Genomic DNA, 24837 nt, shown 5'->3' with positions numbered 1-24837 from the left:
TGTTTTAATATTGTAAGTTGCCCATACAAATGGAGTGCTTATACATAATAATAGTGAGGATGGTTGGCTCTGTTCCAGAATTAACAGCCAGTCAGAAAGTTGGAGGTGAAAAAATGGAAAACCATAAAAAAAACAATGTGTGAAATAAAGTCCTTGCCAGAATATGGCAGTATACACAGGTACTTTATTAAAATACTGCAAAATAGAAGATGCAAAAATCACCAGTAGGGAGAGAGTGAGTGAGTTTATATTTAGGAGAAACAGGTGTCAGATAAAAGATGTGGGGTACTGTAAAATATTACTGTATTTTTCCATTGAAAACTTTCCAGTCCTAAAAAGGTACACTATCTTAAAATTTAAAATCAGGCCACTGCAAAACATTGGTTGTAATATTCATTGTGTTTGGTTTGGTTGTTTTGCTGAACTTCTTGATTGGTGCAGTTGTTGAACTGTATGATATGCCCTTCATATTATTTTTGAAAAGTACCTTAATCTTTTAGACAAACCAAGTTACATGTGAAAATAAGAATAAAACACAGGAATACTAAAAAACTGTATATGTGTTATGAAACATTTGTTCTTCTTTATGATTTCTGATTAACACAAATGAAGTTCTGTGCCTGCACAAAACCCTGTTTGGAACTTTCTAGAAGTCATTAGCTTTTTGGCAGGAATCCTTTTCCATCCTCTGTCATGTCTACTTCAGAATGCCAAGCTACTCTCCTCAGTTTTTCTTTAATCTCCTGTGCAAGCAGTAGCTTTGGAACCTTCTTATCAATTCAACTTTGCTGACTATTTCTTGCTAACAACTTCTTGTGGCTTTTCCTTTTTCTCATTTGCTTTTTCCTTGTCAATATTTACTGCAAATTCCATAATTTTTCTTTTGTTTTGTGTGGCCTCTATGGCCTTTTAAATTGTAACCTGCTATGGGTCCCCATTTTGAGAGAAAGAGGAGGATAGTAGTAGTAGCAGTTGTTGTTGTTGTTGTTGTTTCTCCTGTGGCAGTAAACTTGTTAAATCAGATGGTCACAGCCAATTCTTTTTTGTTTTTTGGTTTGTTTGAGTGATAGCCTCAAAACTCAGTTTTGCCCTATTGTAGGGGTTTTACCAATCAGACATTTCACAATGAGATTTCTCTCTTGCACCTCCATGCCTGGGATTCCTCCTTTAAAAATTGTAAATGTAAAATATAGTTTTAAATCAACATTTGACATTACTGAGGGCATCCCAGGACAGTGAATGGGTTGCCTGCTAGCCCTCTTTGTGACTAGAGGTCCCATCACAATCTTCCTCCTATAGGGATGGTCATTAGGAATTCTACCTCTATGAAAGAGAGCATTACTGTAGTAGAGACTGAGTTGCCAATCCTGTGCACCTTGCCTGTGTCATCATCGTTCACCTTGATACTATGAATACCATTAATAATTGTCTTGTCTAAATCAGGCTGGTCATTGGTCTCGATATACACAATCTCCTACTCCTCGCTATAAGGGAAGACATTTTTCACCATCACTACCTCCTTTGGCTCCTCTGACTATGGCTATTTGCCTATCTCCAGCCTAATCTTCTTTTTGGGAGCTGCCACAGAGCATGCCACCTGCTTGGTCCTTTGTATCGACATGGCTGCCTACTCTTTCTTGGACAGAACAACCATCAGCAGTATTCACAGGTGCCACTGTGAATCCAGCTCGTTTTCTGCCACTGTTGGTACCTCCTTCATGCTCCACCATCACTACTGTGACTTCCATATGTACACCTTACACCTCTTATGTCACTTGTTTCCACTTCTTTTCAACCAATGTTGACTGCCTCTTTGGATCTGGTGACAACAGTCCCCTCCACCCTCCCTAGAGGCTTTGGTTCCCATGTTGGCCATCCCACCAGGCTCCTCTGCTGCTAATAATAATAATAATAATAATATTTATTTATATACCGCTTTTCCAAAACTGATCAAAGTGGTGCACAACAAAGAATACAAAATACAATAATGAAAAATAACAACACGATATATACATAACATTAAAACTTGACAATAAAAATTCAGTCGCAATTTAAAACCATAAAAACCATATCAAAGCCAGCTGAGTTGATAATCAATGGTACAAGATACATATCAGGGGGGAAACCACACATATCAAGGCACATGGGGGAAAGCTTGATGGTAAAAGAAGGTCTTGAGTCTCTTTTTAAAGAGATCCAGGGAGGTGATGGAGCGGAGCTCATTGGGAAGGGTGTTCCAAATTTTAGGGGCCAAGATGGAAAAGGCCCTTTGTGAGGTTGACGCATATCTCGCAGTTGGCACCCTCAGCAAATTCTTCCCGGCTGACCTGAGTGTGCGGGGCGGATTATATGGGGAGAGACGGTCCTCCAAGTAACCTGGGCCCAAGCCATTATTTTTCACATCATATTCAAGGTGCTGCTGAATAAGACAACTCCTCTGTGGAGGAGTATGGATCAGATTTATATCCATCCTCTCTGTCTCAGCATCCTCTCCAGGTCCTAACATAGCTGTTACAATCGTTTTCTCACTGTATGAAGACATATGTTCATAGAATGAGCAAATGCTTAGTATTATGAAGTCTCTAGGACTTGAGGCTGTCTTAGCCCCTTATTTGTATAGGGACCAGTATTCCATTGAGAGCTCCAATATGATCCACCCCCTGTTACTCTCTCTGTTGCCAGTGCTATCAGATCTCATTTAGAAGTCATGGGCTAAACCATCTTTAATACCTCCTACATCTCACAGACTGAAAATTTATATAGCATTCAAAAAGAAGGAGTCTCCTTATTTTCTCCAGCAGCTTCCACCTAATTCTAGGCAGTGGAAAGGAAAGGTCACTTTGCTACTTCAGATAAGGAAGGTCGTAAATTTGTTCTCATGGGCAGGTGCCTTTATTCATGTGTGGCCCTGGCCATGAGGACTGTGAAATGCATATAGCTGTTTATCAGGAGTTTGTTTTAGCACCTTTGGTACTTTCTTTATTGTAAAGGTCATCCAATTTGCCACTGGTAGTTCAAGTGCACTACCTAAACAAGCAAGGGGTAATCTAAACATCTCCTTGGTCTCTCTCTCCTCATTGGAAATGGTGCATACGTAAACAGGTCATTCTCATAGCTTTTCAGTGTTGCCAGCATGGGCAATATGCTAGCAGATGAACAGAGCAGAACAGGACAAAGCACACATGAAAAATCCCTTGCCAGATGTGCTTGTGGAGTTCTCATGGGCAGATAGGGCCTGTTCATAATAGATTCCTTTTCAGCTCCTCATGACATAAAGTGCTTTTTTTTTTTTTTTTTTTTTTTTTTTTGCACCAGTGGAGGTTGAGGAGTGGATTCTCTGGAAAGTGCATTTTTCCTCAAATTTGCCCACAAATGGAAAAAATTCTTAGACTTTGTTTGAACTGCTGATCGCCCCAGCTTATCTTGTGATGTGCCACTAATAGTGAAGTTCACTTCTTTGCATGCCAAGGACTTTTCCCCCACATTGACCAAAGTATATATATAGCTGCCATTTCTACTTACCACCCAAATCATACCAGTGGCCCTTAGTTGCTTGAGGATTTGTTCCAAGGGTCTCAGACATCTGAACCTTCCTGTAACATTTTCTGTACCACAGTGGTCTCTGTCTGTGGCATTCTCTCAGCTAATGAGGTATAATTTTGAGGCTTTCACTGCAAATGACCTGCAACTGTTATCTTTCGAGGTTGCCTTCCGTGTGGCCATTATGTTGGCTTGTTGAACATCTGAATTATGTGTTCTAAGTTCTGAGCCTCCATACCTAACCTTATCATAAGTACAAGACAGTGCTGTGACCAAGAAGTGCTAAGGAATCATCCCTTCATTACATGTTCATAGATTTCGTGTGTTCTGTGTCTCCTGCACCAAACACATCAGAAAAATGTCTAGACACTTTCTGTGCTATGAAATTGCTATAAAAGGCATGCCAGTGTCTTCTCAGATTGGCCAAGTAGATTTTACATACAATTTTTTTATTATATGAACTGACCAAATTACTCTTATCATCAGGTCTTTGGGCACATTCTACTAGAACATCAACTGCATGCAGGAATATCATTGCCTGACTTGTGTCATGCCGCCATGTGGTTTCAACCATCCACTTTCATTACATACTGCAGACTGGATGCTAAAGCTTGTGGTGATGTTTCTTTTTGTCATTCTGTGCTCTATTCAATTCTGTGTCATGACATCTACCACCTCCAGTAGGTCTACTAGCTAGTCTCTCATTTGCTTGAATCACAGAAACCACAAGGAAGAACAGTTTGTCTGTCTGTAACTGTGGTTCTTCGAGTGCCCATCTGTGAATGCATGCAACCTATCCTCTTTCAGTCTGCTCATGTACTGCCAGATGTCTCTTTTCTGGCAGTTTGAGAACTTAGAAGAGTAGTTTAGTGCACAGGACAGTGTGAAATACAAAACAGAGTTCCTGATGAAAAGCTATCCAGATCTCGAAGGGACAGAACAAAGATCTATGCAGGAAAAAACTCCATATGTGTGAGTTCACAAATGACCAATCATTCAAAGAACTTCTAAGCAAACTGTTTGTGTGTTGCATCTTGCTGCCTTAAGATGCGTACTTGAAATGAGCTGGCCTTTTTGTTGACACTTCAACATGTGTGATTCTTCATTGTTCTTTATGCAGCAACAGAAGTATAAGCACAGAAGTAACAAATGTGATATAAAGACATCAAAGTTTCCCCCCTCTCTTTTGTTTCTCAGTCTGCCAATAAGAAGCCTCGAAAAACTCCAGCAGAAAAATTTCGTTCTGAAACTGGAATTAGGGCAACAGGTCGGGGAAGAGCAAATGGCCACCCACAGCAAAATGGAGAAGGGGACCCTGTAACTTTGTTTGAAGTGGTGAAAATGGGCAAGAGTGCTATGCAGGTAAATTTATGAATTCCTGTTGTATTTTCCATTAAGTTAACTGAATGTTAACATTCTAGCACTTTAATATGAAGTTGCATAAAACTAATATAATAGACAGCTTAAATCCCAAATAAGATGTATAATATGGGATATAATATGTGTTTACAGGTATAAAACCCAAATTGATTGAGGTCAGAAACAATATAGTAATAAATCAACTAGCCAGCTTTCTTTCTAGGAAGGTACTCTGGTGGCCAAACCTGTAACTTATACGTATTTAGACCACCAGCAGTGGAAACTCCCACTAAGAACACTTTAAATAGCTAGCATTTATGTATCATTTCAAATGTACAATACCAAAGGTGGAAACAAAAGACATCACACCCTTCAAGTCTTCATTCCCATGTCAAACTAAATAAAGGGTGGGCAATTATGGTCTGTAACTCCCATGAGCACTAATCAGCATAGTTAGTGGCATAGAATTTTAGGAGCTGTAGTCCAAAAATGTAGAGGACCACAGTTGCTCACACCTGGGCTAAACCTTGGTTTATTGTGCAGTTTACATGCTGCAGTGAGCTAGGCCTGCATTGGTTACCCTTTGCTCTTTCTGTATGGCTTAAAGGAGGTGATCAGAAACCTTTCCTTCTCCTTTAAGTAAACTAAAATTTTCTCTCTCTTCTGGACTCAACATGAACAACAGTTATGTCTAAAAAGCCAGCTTTATAATCCAAGATTTAAAAGTGGTTTATAAGAAATTAAACATAGTTATTGTTAACCACATAGTTGTTCCAAACAATATGACATTCTGGAGACAAAAGTTAGCATTCAAGTTAATTTTATTATTGAAATTAAACTGGAATAGCATGGTTTTGCATTGTATACATAAGTGGCCATATCTTTTGAATAAGGAGCTCTGTTTATGCAAGCATGAACATTATAAGGAATGTTTTAAATTTATCTGTAGTTCTTGAATGAGCTATTATCTCTCATCTTTTTATAAAACATTTAATATATATTTTATATTTTTATATTTTAATATAATTATTTTAATATATTTTCTTTTATTTACAGTGTGTGGTAGACGACTGGATTGAATCGTATAAGCAAGATAGGGACATAGCACTTCTGGATTTAATCAACTTCTTCATCCAGTGCTCAGGATGTCGAGGTACAGCTGAATAAGGTTCTAAAACGTCTCTAAAGCTCACTCTCCATCCAGTGCTTTTTGTTCAGGAAAGTATGGAGGGTATTAGATGGTTTATTAAGTATTGTATATTAAATATATCAAGTATTCATGCATTCCTTAAAAATGGAGATCCCTAGAGAAAATGTTAGTAGTCAAGAATCAAGAGATTTCAAAGAATTAATATTCAGCTTTGATGTGCACTACAGGTTTCTTGGCTAATGTAAGGATTTGTCTGTTTACTGCTATTGCTTTTCTTTACGTATAGTTTCTTTATAGTTAGGAAACTTTTTATTCATAAATATAAATTATGTCCTTCTCAGAATAGTCATGGTATGATACTTTCTGGTGCAATGGAGGGGAACTTCTGGCCCACCAGATTTTCCCTGTTGTCCCGTGTGTCTAATCAGAGATAAGAGTGGGGATTCCCCATTGCTGTCTTAAAACAGAGATAGGAGGGATTCTGTTTGGTGATTGCAAGAACCATTATTATTATTATTATTATTATTATTATTATTATTAAGCTTTATTTATATAGCGCTGTAAATTTACACAGCACTGTACATAAAATCTTTTAATTAGACGGTTCCCTGCCTTCAGGCTTACACTCTAAGAAGATATGACACAAAAGGAGAATGGAATGGTGTGGGGGGAAGAGGATCAGGTCCAGCATTCTTCTCTCCCTCTGAAGCCCGGACCAAGGCAGATGGACAGATGGAGGGCTCTGTATCTTAAGGATATGTCTGATGGCATTGGCCTACCCTCTCTCCCCTTCAGAGGCCAGGATGGAGTCAGATGCCTTGTGGGAAGGGTTCAGTTCCTTTAGGGAGGCCCGATGGTAATGGCCTACCTTTCTCTCCAACCAACTTACTTCTTCATGTTTGGCAGTTCAGAGATTAACCCACAGTGTCATGCACCTTTCCAGAATAATCTTTTGCTCTGTCTGATACTTGGAGGAACCAGCAATTTCCAGTTTGGGACTTTTTAGCTGCACTGGCTGAGAAGAAACCACCTCATCCCCATTTTCCTTCCTTATACTGTGAAGGAGCAAGGGAAGTGATCATGCCTTCCCTCACTGTCAGGGGTCTTCTCGGTCTGCCATCTGAGAGTAGATTGCTCCTTTCCTCCTTCTTCCTTCCCCATACACACACAGGGAAAGAGGGGCATCCATTACACCTTCAAAATAATTGTTGAATTATAAAATGACAATGGATAAAGTCAGGTATCTTCTTTGTCCAGTGCTCAGGACTTTAGAAGATTATGCATGATCTAGAGAGCACAGGTATAGGGAAAATTTCAACAGTAAAAGTATATGCAGTACCTAGTTTTATCATATGTTTTCTCTGTAACTATTATAGTGACATTCTAAGTAACCTGGAATTGTTACTTTAGTAATAATTAAAATTCTCTGTAAGAGGATTTTAGTGTGGTCCCCTCACTAAGGTTCCTTATATACCATGATGAGAAGGAATGAAGTTTAAATCAAGGCATTTTGGGTACTGTAGTTCAGAGAAATGCTCCAGAATTTCTGTAGCAGCTAATTCTAAGTACCTCACTAAACTTCATAAGAACACTTGTGGTGCTTACGCAGAAAATTTACTAAGCAGTAACTGACATGTTATTGTACATCAAAAAGTTGTTGGGAAACCATGGATAATATAAGAATTACTGACTTGGGTTCTATTCAGAGAAGGAAGAGGGTGTTGAAGAATATAAAACTCTTGAAGCCTTGTTGCATGAGATTCACCATTACAATAAAGTCAAATAAAGTTCTCTCCCACCCTAAGTTAGCAGAGCAATATTGTGCTGATGGGTCTTTCAGAAAAAGATGGATGGCAATCACTGTGGTCATGCCCAATTCAAGTCAGTTATATACTTGCAGATCTTAATGGTTGGCTTGTCATCCCCAAACTACTCTTTCTGTTCCAGACAACCCTTTTATACTACTCAAAGGTTAAACTAAATCTAAAAGATGTTTAATAATTAAATTAAATCTAAAAGTAAATTAAATCTAAAAGATGTTTAATTATTTATATCAGAAGATTTTATTTTTATTCTGGAGAAAATTGATCAAACTCTTTGTCTCAGTGAGGTGACAGTTTGTCCTTTTCCAACTCATCCAAACTTTCGGGCATTGTGTAGCAAAGATAAATGTGAAACCTGGAAATAAAATGGCATTGCCACTATTAGGGATCTTATTCAGTGGAACTCATATAAATTCTTCTGAACAATTATGGACATGTATTGGAAGAGTCAATGTCAACTGATTTAATTTGATACAGTGGAAGAGTATGGGTACAGAATGGCAAAAAACAAACAAACAACAACAACAACAAAGGGCTTACTAGTACCCTTTGATCACATTGTTCTCTTCCTGGCAGCAATTCTTCTTTTCTCTAGGAACTATAATTTGCCAGTGGCTAATAGTTATTGAAGACCTAGTATAGCTAATACTTAGGGCCCTAGATGTAGTAATTCTGCCAGTTTCACCAGGGAATGACTTAGGGCCCTAGTGGTGAACCAATGACACCATTTTTGAGGGCACGTGGAGGGCGGGGAAGAGAAGGAAATGGCACACATCTGTTCCTCCTCTCCATCCCACCATTCTGGGTCTTCAGCCATCTCCAGAGAGGCAGCTGAAGGCCCGGGGGAGTGGAGAAAGAGAAGGAACAAGCATGTGCCTGTTCCTCCTCTTCCCCACTGCCCCATACCTTCAGCTGTCTCTGAGGAAGTACTGCCCGAGAAGTTCCACCCCCAGAAGGCAGAAGCTCACCCCCGGATGTCCCTGCGCCCCCAAGGTCCCACCCCCTGGCACCGGGTGACACCTGGCGCAGGAACACCTGTTAGTTTGGGCACTCATTCTCTAAATAAATAATATTTATTTGTTTGTTTGTTTGTTTCCTGCCTCTCCAATAGGATCAAGGCAGCTTACAACATTAAAACAGCATTAAAATATATTAAATTACAAAATAATAATTAATATCATAAAGCCCTATAACTCAAAGACCCACCCACCCTCAAATTTAAATGACAATTCAAGACAAATACCAGTAAACAAAGTCAAGCAGATGGACAGTTGATGGAGTAGTCAAGTTAATCTGGGAAGGCCTGACAGAAGAGATCTGTCTCAACCGCCTTTTTGAAGCAGTCAAGGTTGGTAATATTCTGGATCTCCTCCATCAGCTCATTACATAGTTTAGAGGCAACAGAAGAAAAGGTCCTTTGAGAGACTGTAGTAAGCCTAGTTTCTATTGGCTGCAACAAGTTTTTAGCCAAGGATCTAAGAGTGCAAGGCAGATTACATGGGAGAAGGCGCCATCACTTGAAAGGTTCGCCATCACTGATTTATAGGTAGTCAAAACCTCCCCTTAAATGCATTTTTCTAGTAAAGAGGGGTTATTGTCATATACTGGTGTCATCTCTATCCAAATGCCTTCCTTCTGTAAAGTTATACAGCCATCATCCTGGAGAGCGTATGAGGAATGTGGAGTGTTAATCTACATGTAACATCATTTCCTCAAGGTGCTATAGCTGAGGAAATAATTTTTTAGATTACTGAGGTGATTATAAGTGAGAAGACTACAAAGTGAGAGAGAAAGTTTATTGTCCTTGTTTATGGACAAAAATGACATGTCTAAAGAATAAATACTTAATTTCTCAATTTGGTGGTGGGACACATTAAGATGATATGGAACTGGAGGTTCACCTGAAACTTAATTTATGAAGGAAATGGGTATTTGACTTAGCTCTCAGTGAAAAGGCCTAACTGCAAAAGTACATTATATTTAAAAAGGTGAAAAAAACCAAACAGCTTCTTGGAGAAATGGTATCATTTCATTGACTAAGGTCCCATAATTTAGGAAGTGTTCAAAGCCATCAGATGTGTTCAGAGAAGAACCATCAAATGATTACATTTACTCTAAATATAAGTGTCACAACATGTTAATTTAAAATCCTTTATAAAAAAAACAGTGTACTTTGACTATGCTTGAGACCAAATAATGCTAATGCTTTTATATATAAAGAGAAGAAAATGGTTGCTGTCTCATTAGTACTAGTACTTTCACATAGTACTAGTGAGGAAGTACTAATGAAAAAGTCCCACTAGTACTTTCTCTGTTGTGTTTGAAATGTAGTATAAGTATTGTGACCAAGGACTGTGACTTTTGTCTCCAATGAATGTTTACTGTTTTGAGAATCCTATAAATGCCTAAAAGTTCAGTGAGGAGATTTCTACAGCACAAGAACACATGATTATGTGTACTGTCAGTCTAGCAATGAAAGGATCTCTACATACTCCTGATAGCCCTTTGCCTAACAAATGGAAGTTTTCAATACAACATAATGTAAAATCTGATTGGTATGAGAGGGGGATAGCCAGCTGTGTGTGTTCCTGACTTCGTCACTTTTGTCTGGCTAAGTGCCAGTATATTGCACTGTAGTTTCAGTAACAGGAGTTACTTGTAGGTGTTGATTCAAATCACTAGAATGCAAGTGATGTTCAAAGAAAAAATGATGCATTCATTATTGTAATAAAATCACCACTAGTTCTTGTCTTCACATCCACAATAGTACTACCAAATGTAGTAAGATAACTAGAATTTTTGAATGTTTATGAATAACTCATTTGGCTTTAAGCCTCCTGTCCTGGATAAATTTAGAGTGCTGGGCAGATTGCCAGGCTATAAATAGCAATCACCTAGTCAAAGGGGAATATAAAAGTGCAGTGGAGGATTAGACAGATCTGAGATGCCAAGAAGTGTGCTTGATTGAAAGCTGAATATTAGCAGAAATGAACAAGTTATGAAAAGGTAGGTTCTAAATTCCTTTAGTTTGTGAATTGCTTCTGATGTTTATTATGACAGTTTGTGAGCCTGACGTGTTGAAGCTAGGTATGTAGGAAATCAGAGGATTTCTTTCAGCTCCCTGGTGATCAAGCTTTCTAAGCATGAAAGAGTGTGAAAATCTGTCAAAAACACTGCAGTGTTACATGTATATTTTGTTAATTTAGTTTTCTGTGATAAAACAAGATTCTCAGGCCCATTCTTCATATTTATTCCTGCCAATTAGGCCAGTCATAGACACTCCTGCCAACTGTATTAAGGTTAACCCAATGTGTATACTCCATATATATGTAAACACATTGGGGCAGATTGAGATTGCTTACAAGAATGAAATGTATAGTGCGGTCCAGACCTTAATGCCTGAATTGGGAAATGGATCTGTTTAGCCTGCCTCGTGTGTTTAAAATGCTGGATATAACTCAAAGTCACAGAAGTATTTTTTATATTTTGATGTGCAGTGACAAAAAGACAAGAAAATATTTATTAAGTTACTGGATACTTTACCATTCCTTGTCTCCTTAGTTATGTAAGGTTATAGTTGCCCCTTTCCAGACTCTTTTTGGAAACATAAATAAATGGTTTTGCATAAACACCTCTGATAAATTTGTAATGGAACATCACTTGAGTACTGTCAGCCCGCCCCGTAGACAGGCTTGCCTTCTGTTACTTTGAGCTTATGCAGAAGGCAAGCCCCGGCAGAAGTAATTGAACGTGTACCCGCACTGTGAGCATGCGCCCCATTATTTTCAATGGATTTGAGCATACCTGGGGTGGGTGGGTCCAGAACGGATCCCCTGCGTATGGGGAGGGTGGACTGTATATATTCTTGTACAAAACTGTGTTTATGCATGTAGGCTCAAAGGTGCTGATAGTGAAATTCCTTGCATTATAGGGTCATCCATTGCCTGAGATACTTTTTCTTTAGTTTTCATTTTCAAGTTAAACGGTCAGAGTAAACATTTCTTTTAATTTCTTCTTCATGGCTTCTGTGAATCACACAAATGGGTTATTCTATGCCTGCGCAGTAAACTTCAGTAACTTCTGGATTTACTGGGCAAAACTTTGTTTGCAACTTTTTGGCGGTAGCTCCACCCACCCTCTTATAAGCCCCTTAGTGTTCCCACTTTTTCTCAGTTCCTTTTGTCCGCTGCCCTAGCAGCTTGGAGGAACTTTGCTATTGGAATCACTTGTACTAATTACTTTCGGTTTTGACCTAACGGGTCGTTTTTTATCACTCTTTTGGATTTTGGCCTGGATACTGTTTACTGATTGATTGACTTCAGACCATTTGACCTCAATTGTGCCTTCAGATTTGTGACCTCAACTCTGGTTGAAAATGGCTTCTTTTAAGCTCTGCGGTAAATGCGACATGAAAATCCCCACTTCAGATTGCCATAACCAGTTGTATTTATTAAGAACCAGAAAAACTCTTAATTTTTGAAAGGGGCAAAAGTTGAAGTTATTTTCTCTAATGAATTTGATTCTATGTGCATATTATATCTCAGTGAGGAGATCTTCAGATATAGGGCTGGAGCAGACAGGCAGAAAAAAGCGGCTTGATACTGCATTTTCTGAAAGTGGGTCAAAACCCTGCTGTTCACATGACGCACTCCCAAGGCCAAACACCCACAAACTGTCAGCACTGTGTGATGTCAAGCTGCGCTGTGTGATGATGATGATGATGATTATTATTTTTGCCCCACCCACTGTGCATGTGCACCATTACACCAACACACCACCAGTGACCTCCAATTACCTCCCTCTTCCCTCCCACATACCATTCCATTGGATGCCCAGCCATGATCAGTCATACAGTTGCATGTGTGATGCACAGCCTGTACAGTGAGTCGGTGCATAGGTGTGCCCAGTGACAAAACACAATCATGGAGACCTCCCATACATGCCCCCTTCACTCGATGTCCCCTTGTTGGACTATATGGTTTGTGTTTGTTGTGATTGCATCCACTGTAATTGTTGGCAATTGCTGAAGAGCAATCCACGTCCGCGGTTTGATCTTTAATGGGAAGCCTTAGGCTCTCCATACAGAGGCGCCTATCAGCTTTTTAGTGGTTTCTTTTTGTTTGTTTGTGAGAGATTATAAAAGGGACGCTGAATTCAGTTCTCCAAACGCATAACTGCTAAAACCTAACTGCTGATTTGGGAGAGAAATGGAGAATATCTGTTATACCGATAAACGAAGAGAAATTGGATGATTTTTCTATTGGGGTATAGTGACAATTTTGGAGATTACTCACTGAACATCCTCTGACTGAAGAAATAAAATTTCGGCACAAAATAGCGGAGAACAAAGGATTTTTTTCGGCCGGCCAGGATTTTTTCTCTCCTTTTTGTTCTTGTCCTCTCTTTTTCTTGAAATATTAATTGACTTTCCTTGACTGTAACTATTTGGACTTTTTTGTTTGTTTGTTTGTTCTTTTTGGGGGGGGGACCTTCTGAACGTTGCGGACTTGGATTTTGTGGGTGAACCCATTGGACAGTTAGCGGTGATTTTAGGATCAAAAGATTTAAAAATCGGATTTTTTTCCTTTTGTATGTGCTGCGTTTTGTTTGCTTTTTTTGGCTGTACTTTAAGAAAAAGGACTCCCCTTTAATTAGACTACTCTTCAGATACGCTAATTAGATTAATTGGTTCATCCTTGAGAACTCACCTGTGCTTGTGGAGATCGTGATTCGTGGAGGAGGTGGCGTGAAGACATGATGGGAGGAGACAGGCGGCTTGGAGACGGAACGAGAGGTGGACTGGGAGAGAGAAGAGAGACAGTGACGTGACTGGATACAAAGGTGGGATGAGTTGGAGGACTGAAAGACGGAGGACTGTGGACTGTAAAGGACAGAAGAAGAAAGAGCGAAGAAGTTCAAGGGAAATATAGAAGTAGGAGAAGTATAGACTAGAAAGACCAGTCAGGAAGATAGAATAGAGGGAGGTAGTGAGATAGATAGAGTCAGGCTGAAGGAAAACGGACTAATTTGGAATCATACTGATTTAAATCACATAAAGATAACATTGTAATAAAAAGGGTAGTAAATTGCATTGCATCATTAGAATACAAGATACAAAATTGAATATAGAATATAGAGAATATACAGATGTCCTATTTTTGAGGGGAGCTGTAAAGCTGTGTTAGAAGTAATAATAGCAAAAATACATACAATTGATAAGGAAAAATTAGAGTAATTATTATAAGTATAATGCTGTCAAGATTTTTGAGCTATATTGTAATCGTTATTGTTATTGGTTATAGACAGAATTAAAAGATAATGAACACAAGGGAACAGAATCAGAAGGGAAACCTACAAAATACAAACCAAATAAGACTTTCATTGGAAAGAGCCAAAGTTCCAGATATGAATGAATTAATTTTGGAAAAAATATAAAATTAATCATTAAACATGAACAATCTCTTGAAGGAATTGAATAGTTTTAAGAGAGAAATTAAACAGGAAATTAGAGAGGGTTTGAAAGAAATAAATCAAACAGTAGACAAGTTAGCAATTGATACACAAAATACAAAACAGAGTGGACATTTTAGAATTTAGAAATGAGAAATTGGAAAACGAAGTGACAAAATTATTAAATAAAAAAGATGACGGGTTAGATGAAAAAGCAATTTATGAATTAAAATTGAAGGGAAAATGTGTGAGAAGAATTCCAGAACAAAAAGATGAAAATTTATATGAAAATTAATTGAGGAAATTGCAAAATTTTAAAATAAAGACCCAGAATTTTTTGAAAATGAAATAGACAAATTATACAGGGTAAATTCATTGAGTGCAAAACAAAAGGGCCTGCCATGAGATGTGGTTTATTTTGTAAGGAAAACAGTATGGGATAGATTTTTAAATTTACACAACAAAACTCCCTTTCGATATGAAGATCAATAATTGAAGGTGTTGAAAGATATGTTGGAAATTCGAAAATAGATTTATCTAAAGAGAAAGATCAAGAAAGAGTGGTGGAGGAGGAAGAACTACAAGAATCATCAATACCAGAATTGGAATTCGATGATCAAGATCTGATACAAGAAGAATGAAGATTGAGAAGAGAAGAACAAAGAGAGAGAAGAAAGATTTGAGTTGTTGTATTTCTTACGGCTTCGTTCATAGCAATTTTTCCGGAATTCCTTTGCATACTGTTTTTTTAATAAATGTAATTTAATGAAATAAAGGTCGTATTAATTGAATTCAAGATATACATTTTGACTATGGCAGATGATTTAAAATTCTTAACATGGAATGTACAGAGGATGAATACCCCACAAAAAAGAAAAACAAATTCCATTATTTACAAAAACTAAAGTTAGATATTATTTGTTTACAGGAGACGAGAATAAAAGATAAAGATAAAAAACATTTAAGATGTAGTAAATTAGGTCAGGTTTTTTTGGCAAATTCCAAATTTTAAAAAAAGGGAGTTGCAGTATATGTAAGTTCAAAATATGAAGCCTCAGAAATTTGCAGTGACAATGAAGGAAATTACGAAATTATTGAATTAATACATAAAGAAAAGGAGATATTGATAGTTGGAGTATATGGCCCTTTAAAAAATAAAAACAAATTTTATAAGAAATTTAAATCTAAACTCATGCAGTTAGATTGTGATTTTGTAATTTTGTTAGGGAACTATAATGGAGTTATGGATCCAAATTTAGATAGATTTTCAGGGAAAAAAATGATTGTAAAAAATCAAGGAAATCTACCTAAGGAATTTTTTGAATTAACTGAATTTTTGGTAGTGGAAGATGTCTGGAGAACGAAACATGGAAATAGTAGAGATTATACTTTTTTCTCCAATCCCCACAACATCTGGTCTAGAATAGATATGATTCTGATTTCATCAGTTAAATTCGAAAATTAAAGAAGTAGAAATTTTGCCAAGAATCCTGTCTGATCATAGTCCAGTGAAATTCAGTTTAAATTTGGATGGGAGAAAAGAGTATGATTGGAAATTAAATTCAAAATTACTAGAGGATGAGAATTAGTTAAGGAATTAAATACAGAAATTGGCAGATACATTGAAGAAAGCTTAATTAAAGGCACATCTTTACACACACTTTGGGATTCACATAAAGCAGTGGTAAGAAGATGGATGATAAAAAAGATGTCACAAATAAAGAAAAAGAAAGAAGAAAATTGACAAAATTAAATAAAAATTTAGAGAGAAGACCTAAAAAAGAACCAAATAATAATTTTTTTACATGAAGTGAAATACTTACAAAAACAAATATCAGTGTTATTAGTAGAAGAGATGGGAAAAATTGAAATTTTTGAAACAAAGATATTTTGAATTGGCAAACAAAATGGGGATATTATTGGCTTATCAAATCAGAAAAGCAAAAGCAAAAAGGATTATTCCAGCAATTAAAGAGGGAGAAAAATTAATAACAAATCAGAATATGATAAAAAACATTTTTAATTATTTTGAGGAATTGTTCAAAGAACCAAAAATAAATGTAGCAAAAATGGTAAAATATTTGGAGTCTCAAAAATTAAAGAAATGTACAGAAGAACAAAAGGAATTATTGAACAAACCAATTTCACTACAAGAATTGTTAGAAGCGATAAAAAGAAGTAAAACGGGGAAAACCCCTGGCCCAGATGGTTTCTCAAATGAATACTATAAAGATGTCAAGAACATATAAGAGGACCACTATTACAAATAATGAATGAAGTTATTGTAGACAGAATACCACAAATATGCACACATTCAGATATAACTCTGATCTTAAAAGAAGGAAAAGACTCAACATCTATCAAGAATTATAGACCAATTGCCCTCTTAAATTCTGATTACAAATTATTTGTATCAATATTGGCTGAAAAGTTAAAAAAGTGTTGGTTAATTGGATTAATAAAGATCAATCCGGCTTCTTACCAAATAGAATGATTAAAATTGATATAAAAATTGATAATTGAAATCCATGAAAAAAAGATAGATAAAAAATTAGCTATGATTTTTATTAACGCTGAGAAAGCGTTTGACAATACTTATTGGCACTTTATGTTTGAAGTATTAAAGAAATTGGAGATGGGTGATAAATTTCAAAATTGGATACAAGTGATTTATAAAAAACAAGAAGCTAGAATTTGGATTAATGGTGAGAAAACGAATCCGTGTTCTATTTACAGAGGAGTGAGACAAGGTTGTCCACTCTCCCTGCTATTATTTATACTAATTATGGAAATTTTGTTGAATAACGTTAGAGAAAATCAATTAATAGAAGGATTTAAATTAAAAAAAGAATATAAATTGAGAGCTTATGCGGATGATTTAATTTTAACAATAACGAATCCAATTGAAAGTAATGAAATTAATAATAATAATAATAATAATAATAATAAATAATTTTTTTTATTTCTATCCCACTTTTTGCCAGGCAATCAAAGCGGCGTACAACAGGTTAAAATACATCCATATATACATAATACCCCCCTTAAAACAACATTAAACAATGTAAGATTAAAAACTACACATTAAAACCGACTAAGCTAAATAAAAATCATCATGGGCAGAGTTTACTGAATGGGAAGTCTTATTTGTGGCCGAGCATTTTATTCTAGGAAGGCTTGCCGGAAGAGATCCGTCTTAATGGCCTTTTTAAAGCTCTCTAGATTGGTGATTTGACGGCTCTCGTCCGGCAGGCCATTCCATAAGTTGGGAGCAGCTGCAGAGAATGTCCTCTGGGAGGTCGCCGTCAACCTGGTCTTTAAGGGCTGTAATAAATTCCTCCCAGAAGACCTGAGCGTACGGGCGGATTATATGAAAGCAGGCGATCCCTTAGATAGGTTGGGCCCAAGCCATGTAGGGCTTTAAATTAGGTTGAAAATATTTGAGAAATTTGGTAAGATGGCTGGATAAAAAATTAATAAAGAAAAAACACAATGGCGGGTTACAGACCGCTAAAAAATACGTAGTGACTATGTATTAGGGTTAGGAATGTGCGGTGCTTCCGCACCCCCTAACCCTAATACGTAGTCACTACGTATTTTTTGGCGACAGCCGTTCCAGACGGCTGCCGCCATGTTTACGTCTTGGACGCATAGCGTCCAGATGTGTCGCGGCACCTATGACATTGCGAGTGCGCCAGCGGCGCCTCGTGGCGTCATAGCTGCGCCGCGGAAAGAAGCTCCATTTCGGAGCTTCTTTTTTGCTCCGTAACGGAGCCGCGCGGTTTGGCTGCAGCGGCTCCCTCACGGAGCAAACAGCGGCGGCGGCGGCAGACCGCCGCAAAGCGGTGGTTTATAACCCACCAAAGTTAACAATAAACTTGATTAAATAAGTAAATCTATTGAAAGAAAAGTCTGGATTTCCAATTAATAAATTGGTGAAATGTTTAGGGATAAATATTACACCGAAGAATATGGAACTTTTTCTAAATAATTATGAAAAACTTGGAGAAATATTTTAAAAGATTTGGAAAAATGGCAAAAACTTAACATTTCATGGATGGGCAAAATAGCAATCTTAAAGATGTCGGTCCTACCGAAAATGATTTTTCTCTTTCAAAGCCTGCCCATTATAATAAGTGACATACTATTCAAAATTTGGGAAAGAGGTCTATCTAAATTTATCTGGAATAATAAAAAACCAAGAGTAAAAATGAAAGTGTTATATGATTCTATTGATAGAGGTGGGTTAGCACTGCCAAATTTAAAATGGTGCTGTTATGCTTGTGGATGTTAGATTGGATCAGATTAGATAATAAAAGAAATTCAAATTTGGAAAAAATTGATTTGAAATTCGGGCTCCATAGTTATTTGTTTTATGACAAAATCAAATATGATAGTAATTTTAATAACCATCTTATTAGAAAATCTATGATGAGAATTTGGTTGAAATATAAGAGAAAATGGTGTCCAAAAATCCCTCTATGGGCATCAACTAATGATGCAATGTTTATCAGAGAAGAATATAAAAAAAAATGATTGGGTAACATATGCAGACATTACGAAAAAAGAGGAAGAAAAAAGAGTGATGAAAACTCAAGAAGAACTATTGTTAGAAGGATATTCACGTAACTGGTTTGTTTACAGGCAAATCAGAGAAAGATTTTTGATGGATATGAAAGCGGAAGGAATTGTAGCAGTGGAACCTGAATTAGAAAATCTAATAAATCAACCTCAAAAACAGAATTTTTAATTATACAAAATTATACAAATTAATAACCAGATTTGAATTGGAAAATGAAACAGTTAAAGAATTTATGTTGAAATGGGCTAAAGATTTAAAGGAAGTAATGCAATTAGAGGAATGGGGAAAGCTTTGGAAGGGTAAAATCAAGCAGATTATAAGTGTAGAACGAAAGGAAAATATTTCTAAATCCATGTATAGGTGGTATCTGACGCCATATAAGTTAGCAAAGATGTTTAAAAATAACAGAAATACATGCTGGAAATGTAAAAGAGAAGTCAGAAGTTATCTACATATGTGGTAGAATTGTTCTAAGGTTAAAAAATTTTGGGAAAAGATTCATATAGAATTGACAAAAATATTTAAATTCAAAGAAAGATTGAATGTTAAAATCTCTTGAATATGACGGACAACCTAAAAATGGATAGGAACAGTGAAAAGATCTTATTATATGCCATAATAGCAGCAAGAACAATATTTGCTAAATATTGGAAAAAGGAGGAATGCCCTACAATCAAGGAATGGCAGTTAAAAATGATGGATTTATACGAAATGGACAATGACCTATCTAGTTAAGAACGGTTCATTACAAAATTTCTATAAAGAATGGGAAATCTGGAAAGAATATCTTCAGAGAGAGAAAAATGGAGAAATACACCTGGCTTTGGAAAAATGGTGTGTGTGTGTGTGTGTGTGTGTGTATTATTGATATTAGATAGAGGATGAAGAAAGATAGCTTTAAGAGAGTAGATAAGTAACAGGGAAATAGTAAAATATAATATAAGTTGTATGCATGTACATATACAGGATAAGCACTAAATAAGAATATGAGTATAAATATTGAAAACGGTATAAAAGTGGGGGGGGGGGGTAGGATTAAGAAATCAATAGTTTATATAAGAGTAAATGGATAAGAGTTCAGTAAGAGATATTAAGCAAATATTGGAGGAATTCAGCAACCAAGGAAGTACTATGTAGAAATTTTCAATGTCCTTTTTTGGAATATTGTTTGAAAATGTTTTGTTGTTGTTGTTCTTTTGTTTATGTTTTTAATATTTAATAAAAATTATTTTAAAAAAGTAATTCTTGGCAATCACCTTTTTGCTTTGTCACAGTCCTGCACCTGCACCGGGCCATTTATATGACTGTGCAAAAATGCACATTTTCCGCCTTGAGTCGGCGTATCCAAGATTCTTTTTACTCCATTTTTAGCCTCAGAGCACAGCTTCGTTTCACTTCCCAACCACTTTTGTCACATATGTCATTGATATGCCCTACCTTCAAAGAGGCTGGAAGTCAGTTTATTTTGCCCATGTGTTTCACCCCATAGATTCTGCATAGAAATCAGAAATGGTATATGTTCGTTTATCTAAGAAAACAGTAAAAACATATTCATAATACTCCTTTCTTGATGGTGCAGAACATTTCCTTTTATTCTGTTGCAAGGTGGGTTAATTTACCTGCAAAAGAGAGAAAGAAGCAAACGAAACCTTTCTAGTGAATATGACTGTGTAGGCTGCAGATATGATTTGTCTTGCCATAGTACCTTAGAGGCTCAGATTTGAGAGTGGTGTTTTCCAGAGAGCTCCATCTGTTCTGGAATATTATTACATTTTGTTGTTGTTGTTGTTGTTGTTGTTGTTGGCTGTATAAATGTAACTGGAGGAATAGACCTTGTTATGCTATTTTATTTGCCATTCTCTTCCTTAATATGTAGTTCAGAATTTTGTTATTTAGCAACATCTTGAGATACAGTAGAACACTCAATTATGCTTACTTGTTTTATTACAGGCACAGTACGCATTGAAATGTTTAGGAATATGCAAAATGCAGAAATCATCAGGAAAATGACAGAGGAATTTGATGAGGTATGGTGTTAAAATTTTAGTAGTGTTTTCAGGTGTTGAGAAAATTCTCCAGTACAGAAACTTTCATTATAATGATAAATGGCCTGGTTATTTAAGAAATTACACTGACCAACTAAATCATTTACACATAGATAAGAAAGAAAAGAAGCTTGGAGATGTGAGAAGTAGATAGCCTGATGTAGAACAGTGACACAATCTAGTAAGATCTGAGCACTTTAAAGTTCCAGTTAATTTAGTGGCAAGTATATGAGCATGCATGAAACCCTCCACTGAAGTTCTGCCTCAGCACAGAAATAAATTAGGAAGGTGATAAGAGAAAAAAGAGATGCTCAAGACTTATTTCTGCTGAAGGGAGGATTTTTATCAATTAAAGAACACATAAAGGAATACCACAGTTAAAGATGCAAGCTACATATTTGTTATATAAAGGGTACTTTGCATCCTGTGCTAGCAACACTTATTTTTAGAAAAATCTGGAATTTGTTGACAGTAGTGCAGACCAATTAATTTTAGAGGTGATTAAAATTTCTCTTTAAAAATGTAATGTGTAAAATGTGATATATGGGAATTGTTTCTATACTGCTTGATTGCTCTCTGCTGTCTTCTACAAATGAGGTTGATTAAACAAACTGCAGACTTTCCATACTTGGTTTGTTTAATATGATACTTGAAGTGAAGTATCTGGCTTATTTCTTCCCAGATGAACAAGAATAAACTATGGTTTGTCTGGGGAGAATGTTCTGTTGTTATGGAGAAGCATTATGTATCAAGAAAAAAGTAAAAATTAGCCTCAAAATACAAATTCAACAAATTTTTGTACTGCTAGGATGTGAGAAATATTTGGTATTTAAAATAAAAATTTGAAATTATTATTAAAATGAAATTAACTGAATTGGTAGAAATCATAAAAATACCATCTGTCAACAAAATAGAGGATAGAAAGTTAGAAGTTATCAAGAAATGTTGTCTGAGTTAATTGAATTAAAAATGTTTCATGCTCACCACTTCTGATCAGTGAAGTTGACTGAAAGCAAAGCAATAAAGATACTGTGCATAATTACTGACACCTGTGAGGTAGGGATGTAAAGCCAAGAGGTTTCCAAGGCTCCAGCTCAGTGGGAGAGTTTCACAGGAATCCTTCATAGACCAGATGAGCAAGAACTAAATGCTTGGTCTGTTCACGAGAGTTCCCCATCTGTAACTTAAATTATCCAGAGATCATTCAGACAGAGCTAAGTCATACTGTATACCTAACATATATTTAAAATAAAATATTTTTGGTAAAAACATGACTGAAAGCTGAACATGCATTAAATGTAGTATGCATATTTTGTCTTTCCTCAGGACAGTGGCGATTACCCACTTACCATGCCTGGGCCTCAGTGGAAAAAATTCCGATCAAATTTTTGTGAATTTATAGGCGTTCTCATTCGACAGTGTCAGTACAGCATCATTTATGATGAGTATATGATGGACACAGTGATCTCACTCCTGACTGGTTTGTCTGATTCGCAGGTCCGAGCTTTCAGGCATACCAGTACACTTGCTGGTAGGTTCATTTCCCAAAGTACTGCATGTTTTCAATGAGATTCAGGCTGAATTAAAATATAGTGACATATCATGGCTTTTGTTACAGCTGTTGAATGTAAGCCCAGGCTCACACACTTATTTCTTCTTTTTCTCCCTGCTGCAAGGGGACAGATTTAGAAGTTTTCATTTTCTGTTAGACCGTAGTTTGATTTTATTTAAGCGCAGCAAGTGGATCTGCTCAAACCATGATTTGATTCTGCTTTGATTTTAGTTTGAACAAATCAATTTGCCACAATTGAACACAACAACAAACTGTAGTGCTGCTAAATAGAAATAGAAGTTTCTAATTGCTCCTCCCCCACGAGGGAAGGAAAAGAAGGAGCATGCAAGCTCATACTGTATAATTGCTTGCTTTTAGAATGTAGCGAAAAGACAAGATACATCAAGTACTAGATTGGCTGCACTGCTTATTATTTGATAATACATTTTAAGAATTGTTGATAATACATTTTAAGAATTGTTTTTCATTTAATTTATATCTTGCCTTTCTTTCAACACAAAATTCAGACATTTCTAAATTAAGCTGGATTTGGAAAAGGCTATATATTTTATTCCTTTTTTAAATTAAATTATTTCAGCATGAAAAACAAATACTAACTTGAATTTCAGGTGAATTCAGGTATTAAAAGTGCCTCAACTTTTGATTTTGTATTTTCCCTAGCTATGAAGCTTATGACTGCTCTTGTGAATGTTGCCTTAAACCTGAGTATTCATCAGGATAATACACAGAGGCAGTATGAAGCTGAGAGAAATAAGATGATTGGTAAAAGAGCCAATGAAAGGTTGGAATTGCTTCTTCAGAAAAGGAAAGAGGTAAATCCAAGAGATGGGGAATTCATTCTGTTATTGTGGAGTACTTTGCTTTCCAGAAAGTAGTTGGAAAAATATTTATTATATAAAGTTCTTCTCTGAGAAGTATTCTACTACAAGTATAGGAGAAGATTAATGTAAAGGTTCCAACTATTTAGGAGAGTAGTTGCTAACCAATAGTCCACAGACACTCAGAGGAGCACACTGTTCTCACGGGATTTGTGAAGGCCAGCTCTTCTTTCATGCTCCCAAACCCTGTTGGGCTCAACCCCACGATCAAAAATGGAGAGGAAAAGGAGGAGAGAGATCTCCATCCCCCTCTCCAGCCAAAACAGCAAAGGCACAGCTCTGCCTCTCTGTTCTCTCTCTCCCTTTCTTGCATCCACCTTTGCTGCCCCTCTCACCTTGGCCATTTCCTCTCTGTTCCTCCAGAAATTCTGAAAGAAGAGGTCATGAAGATGTTCCCCCATGGCAAAGATGCCTTTGCCAAACAAGTCCCTGCAAACTTGGCCTGGCACTCCTCCTCTCTGGCTCGCTCGCTGACTGCTTCCCACCTGCCTCCTTTTCCTGGAGTGAAAAAAACTTGTGCAGAAATGAAAAGCTTTGGGGCTGTCTAGGTGCACGGACTGAGAGGTGAAGGGAGACTGCAAGAGGCCTAGGCAAGGTAGCAGGTTGGTGGGCTCAGCTAGCTGCAGTGGGAGCAGCAACAGTATCAGCAGTTCTAGAGCAGAGGGAGCCATGCTCTGGGTGTCTGTGAGCAAGGGAGTGTATGCTTGGCTCTGCCTTCACGAACCTCCTTCCTCCATATACATATCAAAGCAGCAGATAGGGTAGAGGAATGAGAAGCAAGCTTGATCTCTCCACATCTCATGCACACACGTATGCATGTCCAGCAAGCAAAAATACAATGTGTGTATTTGCTTATTTTTCCCTTCTCTTCAAATTTAAAGACCCCTGATGATCAACTTTAAATAAATATTTGAACCATTTCAGGGTTTTAAATTCTGAGTTAAGTCTTGGTTGTCTGAGGCTACAAAATATATTTCAAGTGGGTCCATGGTAAAGAAAGGGTTAAGAACAACTGGTTTATGACATTTCCAGTCATGTGGTAGGCAGGTAGCTCATAATAGCAGCATGCAGAAATTATGGCTGTGGTATTGGAAATGTATTTTGCACACATCTTGTTCATTTAGTATGGAAAGGGGACAGTTGAATTGTCGCAAAGAGCAAAAGAACTCATGTTCCCTTGAGTTGTCATATCACAAAGGCTAGTACTTAACAGGAAAATTTTGTTCTTTTATGCAGTGAGTGAGATGTCAAACAAGGCAAGACATCTGTTTAGTGGCCCTATAAGTTTATGACATCTAGTTTCCCAAGTTATACTATGTAACTGACTGATGCTTTTCAAGAAGGAGTATATGCACTAATCACTCTGTTCAAGTAAGCCTTAGTAAGCCAACGTTTTTCTATTCTTTATATGGCAATGTTCTGTAAATATTCTATTTATAA

General features: G+C 36.8%; 1 protein-coding gene across 5 annotated transcripts in view; it reads left to right on the top strand.

The window, feature by feature from the left end:
• STAG1 (STAG1 cohesin complex component) overlaps window positions 1–24837 on the top strand; it is a 195302-nt gene that overhangs the window by 96500 nt on the left and 73965 nt on the right. For all 5 annotated transcript variants that reach the window (XM_089509442.1, XM_089509441.1, XM_089509445.1 and 2 more), the window contains exons 4-8: window positions 4738–4902; window positions 5956–6052; window positions 20852–20928; window positions 22273–22477; window positions 23180–23331. In XM_089509442.1, coding sequence (XP_089365568.1) covers window positions 4738–4902; window positions 5956–6052; window positions 20852–20928; window positions 22273–22477; window positions 23180–23331 — 696 coding nt within the window. The remainder of the gene's footprint in view (window positions 1–4737; window positions 4903–5955; window positions 6053–20851; window positions 20929–22272; window positions 22478–23179; window positions 23332–24837) is intronic.

Source organism: Sceloporus occidentalis, unplaced genomic scaffold, assembly GCF_023333645.1.
Source record: "Sceloporus occidentalis isolate IW3139 unplaced genomic scaffold, rSceOcc1.0.p SCAF_2, whole genome shotgun sequence".
NCBI classification, from domain to species: domain Eukaryota; kingdom Metazoa; phylum Chordata; class Lepidosauria; order Squamata; family Phrynosomatidae; genus Sceloporus; species Sceloporus occidentalis.
This window is presented reverse-complemented; position numbering and strand designations above follow the sequence as displayed.